The sequence below is a fragment of the Pygocentrus nattereri genome, chromosome 11 (assembly GCF_015220715.1).
Source record: "Pygocentrus nattereri isolate fPygNat1 chromosome 11, fPygNat1.pri, whole genome shotgun sequence".
NCBI lineage: Eukaryota > Metazoa > Chordata > Actinopteri > Characiformes > Serrasalmidae > Pygocentrus > Pygocentrus nattereri.
This window is the reverse complement of record NC_051221.1, coordinates 40,485,475-40,493,572: the sequence shown is the minus strand read 5'-3', so window position 1 is coordinate 40,493,572 and position 8,098 is coordinate 40,485,475. Positions and strand designations below refer to the sequence as shown.

Genomic DNA, 8,098 nt, shown 5'->3' with positions numbered 1-8,098 from the left:
CAGAACTACCTGACACTTCTAAGGATCAATCCTTTATGTTGTTGGGGTTTAATCTAAAAGCAGCTGCGCCGTCAGAGAAGCTTGTGCATCTACACTCACCGGCCACTTTACTGGCCACTAGTGAAAGGTTGGACCCCCTTTTGCCCTCAGAACTGCCTTAATTCTTCGTGGCAGACTTTCAACAAGGTGTTGGAAACGTTCCTCAGAGATTCTGGTTGGTTATTTGAGTTCCTGCTGCCTTTCTATCATCTGGAACCAGTCTGCCCATTCTCCTCTGACCTCTTACATCAACAAGGCATTTTCGTCCACACAACTGACCGCTCACTGGATATTTCCTCTTTTTCTGACCGTTCTCTGTAAACCCTGGAGACGGTTGTGTGTGAAAATCCCAGTAGATCAGCAGTTTCTGAAATACTCAGACCAGCACGTCTGGCTCCAACAACCACGCCACGTTCAAAGCCCCTTAAATCCCCTTTCTTCCCCGTTCTGATGCTCGGTCTGCACTTCAGCAAGTCATCTTGACCTCCTCTACAGGCCTAAATGCAGTGAGTTGCTGCCGGGTGATTGGCTGATTAGCTAATTGTGTTAACAAGCACCTAATAAAGTGGCCGGTGAGTGTGTAAGTGCATCTCACGCAAAAGTTAGAATGAATATCACTTCTTGACATTGTGTGCTTTTCTTTCCAGTATGTTAAATTCAGTAAAATGTTAGTGCATTAAAGCATGTTCTCTGTAGAAGATGCCAGACTAATGCATACAACTGTATATGCACACCAGGTGAGTGCATGGGTGAAGGCATAAGACAAGGATTCAAACCATCATTCTGTGGACTCATTGGTGTTTTTTTAATGAGAAACTGTTCAGATCAATTGAAATGTTAGGGTACAAAAACTCATTTGCAAGAAACGACAATACAAACCGAGTTGAAATGAAATGCAGTGATTAAGCTCACAGGACACAAGAGCAGTCAGGGCCTGAATGAGCCAAAAAAAAGCAGCAACTTGCCTCTGTGGCTCCTTTAACAAGCTAAACTCAAGTCAGAAGCTAGTGAAGGTTCTACAGCAGCTCCGGGTCCAGCTGAACAAATTATCTTCAGATTCAACTGAAAATTGAACCAGCTGCTCATCCTAATACTAACATTGCCATACATTTCCTCAGGAGTGACCGTGACAGTACTGGATGGCCCGTGTCCAGCTGCCGTTTTCAAACTGGATACCAAGTGAGCAGAACAAAAGGCACAAATCGCAACGTGGAGAAAATATCAGAATAATGCAGGGGGTCGTCTCATGAAATGGTCAAGGATGCAAATGGTACAGGAAAACAGACGAGTAGCCTGAACATTAGTGTGACCCTTTGTAAAACTCCCCCTCACTGCTTTCAGAGAATAACAGTGGACAGCCCCAGAGTGCAGCCTTTAGAGCCACGCCTCCATACAGTACAAATCAATATACAATATCAATAAAAAATAACCCTTGAAATATGAACACATGTACGGTAGTTAATACATTGAAATTATAGAATATAGAGGACATGAATCCAAGACTGAAGCAAAATCACCCATTTCTGAAGATACCAAAAAAGTATAAGTGTGAGTGCACAACAAATAAACCGTATTACTCTGTGCTAATATGATGCTTTAGTGTTGAAAAATAATGGCATATAAAATAAATTATATTACTTACCAGCTCAAGTTAAAAAGTTCTTAGCTATTCAACTACAAAACATATTTAAAACTCGTCATGTCGTACTAATGCTTCACCAAAGTCAGTGGCTTGACTTCCCACAAACAAGTCGTACTTGTTGACGATCTCCTCTTTGGTCAGTTTGCCATCCTGAAAGAAAAAGTGCAGCCCATTCAGTGAAAACGAAGTTGGCAAAACAATAGAGAAAAAAAAAAATCAAGTATGTGGAAATGACTATTAGAAAGCTACAGTATTCACTAAACACCTCAGTGCTCGAGCAGTTTGTCCTCCACTGACCACATGAACACTAATCTCTCAGTGGCTTTAGCTTTGCGTTTTGAGACTGAGCCCCTGTCGGTGATCCATCCTCGCTTTTCCACACGTCTTAACCCACCTTGTTGGAATCCGACTCGTAGACCAGGTGCTTGGCCTCGGCCTCAGCGTGGTCATAGTCAGCAGGCAGGATCCAGTCCATCGTCTCCTCCTTGTCCATCTTTCCGTCCTTGTTCTTGTCTCTGAATTCAGAGAACTGCTCGCGCTCTGTAGCTACCCACTCTGGTTCATCCATCTCATCTTCATGGTTGTACATATCGCCTACCGTTCAGAGACAAGCGTGGACAGCTGTGAATAGGACAATACACCCTTCCTAGGTTTCCTTCCCTTTGCTTTCCTGTTTTTAACATTGCTAACGAATCCATTCTTGCCTAAAATATGGCTTCAAATAGCACGTGTGAATGCAAGGAAGCGCTTAAACAATGTTAGTTACTCACAGAGAAGAGAGAACCTGCCGTTTTGTTCAGTTTACTGCCACTGACAAACCGATTGCTAAAAAAAAAAAAAGCCACCAGCACCTCATTACTCACCAATGTACTCTTCCAGATCAATAAATCCATCCCCATTCTTATCAATGTCCTCCAATGTTTCCTAATGAGAAAGATGAAGGCACTGGTTAAAGTGGCGTTAAGGCATAAGTGGAGGTTTATAATGTAAACAGAAGGCCAATTAGACTTCCAAACTCCTTACAGAATAGCACAGAGCTATTCTACTACAGCCATGATACTGATAACTGGCACTTGAAACTACAGCCCTATTTGAGCTGGATTATTTTTACCAGAAGAGGTCAGGTAATGTATTTTGTTAGCCGTTCAACGGTCCAGTTTGTGCAAGATAAAGCATCCGTGTGATCTCCCCATGTTACAAGTAGCCTGGATTGAAAGGTCACAGCCTGGACGTTCTCTTTAGCGTTAGGATTACAATTAAACAGATCCAAACAACGAAACGAACTCCCAGGTAATACCAAATAGAACAGCTAGAATTAGGCACTGAAACCGGCTCGTTCAACTTAAAAGGCACCCAACGGGACAAGCCGCAGCGTCTCGGGAGAAGAATAGATCGATATTTCATTCCATTCTTCTTCGATTAAGCTTCTTCCATTACCAAATCTGTTTTAGATTACAGTAGTTCTGTTTTGAAATGAAGGATAAAGGAACTGGCAAGAGCCCCATTTTAGCAGACAGCCTCATTTCTTGGTCACCTAAAAAAAAAAAAAAAAAAAAAAAAAAAGTGCGCCAATGACCGTGAAGTCGATTCATGCAGGACTGCCATTACTGAAGGAGCTCTGAATTTGAGGCTTGTTGTAAAAACTACAGACTAAATGATTGGGGGCATTCGTGGGGTGGAGGTTAGGGAACCAGCCCTGTGACTGGAAGGTCGCCGGTTCCATCCCCTCGGTTGACTGAAGAGCCCTTGAGCAAGACACCTAACCCCCAATCGCTCCCCGGGCGCCATGGATAAGGCTGCCCACTGCTCTGGGCAAGTGTGCTCACTGACCCCTAGTGTGTGTGTGTTCACTAGTGTGTATGTATGTGGGTGTCTCACTGCATGGATGGGTCTAATTTCACAGTGTGCAAACACAGACAAATGGCTCTCAATTCATGTTAGACCTACCAGCACCACGATCTCTTTCATGTGTTCATACTCCTCAGGGTGAAGGAAAGCAGTGAACTCCTCTTTGTCCGCAATACCGTCACGATTTCTGTCTGCCATCTTAAAACGGCGTTCGTCTCTGGCCATCATCTGCTTGTAGTTGTAGCCATCGTCCGGCTCGGGGTCATCTATGAGGGTTTATAATTCACATCCACTTAAATAGCACTTACAGTAGCCTAATGCCGGACTGGAGAAACGTATTATAGAAGGTTAAACCCATCCTGCCCGCTCGGAACTAGTTCAACACTTAAAAACGTCCCATATTCAAACTCACCAAGGTAGGTGCCGTATGTGACGTTCTTGTACTCATCCCAAGAGATCCTGCCGTCGTTGTTCGTGTCAAAATCCTTCCACTGTCTGTCCACGTTGTCATAGATGTACTTCTTCTGAGCTTTTTTAATCCATTCCTTGAGCTCTGTCTCCGTGACAAAGCCATCCTGATCAGCATCTATCTTCTCCACAATTTTGCTGAGGAACCCAGACAGAAAGAAGGCATTACATTGTGTGAAAGAGCACCATTTTACACTTACACACACACACACACACACAGCTTTACTCAGAACATCTCCAGACCATCACGTCAAGCACCCCAACAATTCCCAGTCTTCCTTACCCGAGTCTCTCCTTGCTCTCTTCTGGGGTTAGGTCATCAAAGGATTTGGCCACCTCTTCTCCAAGGAAAGCATCATGGTCATACTCAAAGTTTTCAGCATCATTGTGCTCCTTGCTGCTCAGTGGTGCCTCATGGTGCACACGGTCCTTCTTCTCCGTGGGCTTGCTGGTGGCATAGACCACGCACAGAGCGAAGCACATCAGCAGAGGCCTGACCTCCATCTTCATCAATGGATCTCTGTAGGAAACGTGATCGGGATCAACACACAAACATGTTCTTACTGTTAAAGCAGAACCTCGTGTGTCAAAAAAGGCAACACTCGACTCATAATGGAAGTTAAAAACAGAGAATTCGTTCAACATGAAATTCTCACACTAAAGAGCAGCTCATGTTAAAAAAAAGTGGTTTGGTCCCGACAGGAATGATAGGTTTTAAATAAAACTTGGTGAAACATTTATAGTCTTTTGTAGTAACCTACTGTGAATTCTGTAAAACATATCAACTCAGATTAGCTTCTCAATCTAATAAAAGCACGTACGGTTTTTCTTTTTGGATACACGGATCACAGTGTGGACACGGAAAAGCGTGTACCCTGCCCGGGAGAGGGTCACCGGGACCTACCCCTGGAGCCAGGCCTGGGGGTAGTGTTCCTCGGCGAGCGTCTGGGCTCAGCCCGAAGAGGTCCATGTTGGCGTGAGGTCCAGCATGGGGGTGCGGTGCGGTGCCGTATAGGCAGTGTGAGATCGCAGGGGGGCCCTTGGTGGCCCCTGCGGCAGAAACTGGATCACAGGGTCAGATTTCAATTGTACAAAGGAAATCTCAGCCCTGCTGCTGGTAGTAGTTTGAGGAGACTGCAAAAATATTTGGTAAAACGTGCAGTTGGAATGACCAACTTGACCCTTCCTCCCATGTTTAATCATGTTTAATCAGGGGGAAAAGATCAACGCAGCCATTTGTTCTCCTGCTCACTCTCACAAACAGGGGTAGCCTGTGAACTACAGGCTTCATGGACAATCAGAGACAGTTACATCGTGTACGATCAAAACCTAAAGTCACCCATTTCTGTGACATGCACACCTGTCGAGGAAACCTGGACCCCACAGCAGAGCTGGCTGACTGTCTTGAGTAATAACCGCAAGCCAGGGGGAGATGAATCACCAGCTTCATCCCATTAACGCTACTCCACACGGTGGGGACTGGAAAACAGCATCCCAGCTAAACTGAGGAGGCCACCAAAGAACAGCCACACGCAAGACTAACTTTAGGCTCCAGCACGCTGGACTACGACTGTCCTGTCCACAATGCATGGGGTGACCACGACTGAGGAGCTCGGCCAGCACTTTGTCCAAAGAGCAGAAACGAAAGAGTCTCGTCAGTGTGCCGGTCATTTAGGGACGGCATCAAACGCGGCGCGGCGGGATTAAACGCAAAGGGACAGTACTCGGACTGAAAGTGAACGGAGGGAGGAACTGAAGTCCTCCTGAAGCGGCGCCCAGCTGGTCAGCTAATTCAGGCGCTATCCCACCGTTATTTGACCCAGTACTTTAACACGAGACGAACCCGTTCAGAAGCGGTCAGCGTCACCGCACATTTACCGAAAACACGCCAACACTTACGGAGCTGGAGAGCCGGACCACAGCAGGAGAAGATGTCCCACACACACCCCTGGGTCCGCTGCACAGGAGCAACCCAGGCGTCCAATCAGAGCGCAGAGTGCGCAGGGCTGCGCGCTCATTGGTCCACTTCAGCATGACGACGCCGGGATGCAACGACGTCGGGGTGTTAAATACAACGCAGGCGCAACGCGCCGTTTTACGATTGGTCAATATTTTTCAACCATCCAATCAAAACGCAGGACGGACACCGCGGTTGACGCGCTATTGGCGGCGGCTTAGCGGCGTGCGCGCTGCTCGGAGACGCTCTGATTGGCGGCGACTTGCCACGTCCCCAAATTTGAGACGGCTGCACATCCCGTCAGACGGTCTGCTCGTCCTGCCGTCGTTCCAGGAGGCAGTCGTCTTCTTATCGTGCCTGACTGTCGAGAAAACGTGGGTTTAGTATCACCTACACTCACCGGCCACTTTATTAGGTAGTGACATAGTTTGGTACAAAAGCAGAAGTAGAGTCATGAGATCACTTTTTTCCATGATGTAATATATACACATCACATTTTGAGAGAAGGAACTTGTAAGGGATTCCTTTTCTGAGTTATTACTGCAAAATTGGAGCAATCTACGCTTTATTAGGTACTAATAATTGCTAGTAAAACTCACCGGCCACTTTATTAGGTACACCTTGATAGTAAAAGGTTGGACCCCCTTTTGCCTTCAGAACTGTCTTAATTCTTCGTGGCAGACTTTCAACAAGGTGTTGGAAACGTTCCTCAGAGATTCTGGTTGGTTATTTGAGTTCCTGCTGCCTTTCCATCATCTGGAACCAGTCTGCCCGTTCTCCTCTGACCTCTCACATCAACAAGGCATTTTCGTCCACACAACTGACCGCTCACTGAATATTTCCTCTTTTTCGGACCGTTCTCTGTAAACCCTAGAGATGGTTAGGGTTTAGACGGAGATGCGCGCTTTCCCCAAACTTTTAGGCTTATTAAGCACATTTACAGCAGTTGGCTCCAACACGACTTGCTGCAGCTCCACATGCGTCGCGTACAGAGGGTCTGGGTTTCAGACAGACTCTACTACACTAGTTACCACCTCCACCTGTAGGCCTGCAGGCCTACAGCCCTACAGCCATGTCCTGCGTGGGTCTCGGGGCTGAGCTATGTCCAGTTCCATTTACTCAAGCACAGCTTTGATGGATTTACTCTTTTCTCCGCACTTTCAAAGTACCCTTAATATCACGTTGGCCTACTTATTCGGGGGCTAAAGCCTTTTTGGGGGTTAATTTCCCCGAGTTCCCTGCGTAATTTCATGATTCTGGGGCAACCGGCAAAATACAGGATGCACATGAGTGGTGCAACCATCTACACTGCAAACACTCTCACATCAACAAGGCATTTTCGTCCACACAACTGACCGCTCACTGGATAGTTCCTCTTTTTCGGACCGTTCTCTGTAAACCCTAGAGATGGTTGTGTGTTAAAATCCCAGATCAGCAGTTTCTGAAATACTCAGACCAGCCCGTCTGGCTCCAACAACCACGCCACGTTCAAAGCCCCTTAAATCCCCTTTCTTCCCCGTTCTGATGCTCGGTCTGCACTTCAGCAAGTCGTCTTGACCACCTCTACACGCCTAAATGCAGTGAGTTGTGGCCGTGTGATTGGCTGATTAGCTATTTGTGTGAACAAGCAACTGAACAGTGAGTGTATAACAAGTGACACATTCAGAGAACATTTACATCTTGATAAGACGACTTTTTACTTAATTCACACTGTTCCTCGCTCTAACTGGTTAGCAGTTTCCTTCATGTAGTTATTCTGTTAATGTGTTTCATGGAAGATTTGCTCATCATTTCATTTCAATTAAATTCTTGACTTCTTTCTTCTGTCATCACCTGCTTCAGTCCAGTGCTGCTCCCACGACCCCCTGAGCAGGAGTCCAGCACAATACTGATACTAAACGTATTACTCACAAACAGGTCCACTACTGAGGAGGTTATTATTGTGCTGAAGAGTTTATTAACACTGAGATTAATCCTCGATCGTCGCCTTACTTTTTCTGCCTGCTCAGGTTTTAGCAGAGCTCAGTAACTCAGTGACTGAGGTCCTCTTTAGAGTGCATTTAACCTACATGTTGGCTGCATGACGTCTGGTGATTTTCAAAATGTTGCCCAGTTTGTGTTGGTCATCCTCTAGTCCTTCATCA

The 8,098-nt window shown here is 46.1% G+C and overlaps 1 protein-coding gene across 1 annotated transcript; it reads right to left on the bottom strand.

The window, feature by feature from the left end:
• Window positions 1–820: 820 nt before the first annotated feature.
• calua (calumenin a) lies at window positions 821–6,014 on the bottom strand. The gene is made up of 7 exons (XM_017706397.2): window positions 5,897–6,014; window positions 4,281–4,517; window positions 3,942–4,135; window positions 3,629–3,795; window positions 2,545–2,605; window positions 2,076–2,275; window positions 821–1,831 (listed from the first exon to the last, which is right to left on the bottom strand). Exons 2-7 carry the CDS (start codon window positions 4,505–4,507, stop codon window positions 1,727–1,729), a joined length of 954 nt encoding a protein of 317 aa, XP_017561886.2. The 5' UTR covers window positions 4,508–4,517; window positions 5,897–6,014; the 3' UTR covers window positions 821–1,726.
• Between the last annotated feature and the right edge of the window lie 2,084 nt (window positions 6,015–8,098).

Coding starts and splice junctions, on each gene's coding strand:
- calua (XM_017706397.2), bottom strand. CDS start 4,507: ATGAAGATGGAGGTCAGGCCTCTGCTGATGTGCTTCGCTCTGTGCGTG. Junction 2,606..3,628: donor TGAAAGAGATCGTGGTGCTG/GTAGGTCTAACA, acceptor CTTTCTCATTAG/GAAACATTGGAGGACATTGA. Junction 2,276..2,544: donor TGATCTGGAAGAGTACATTG/GTGAGTAATGAG, acceptor TCTGAACGGTAG/GCGATATGTACAACCATGAA.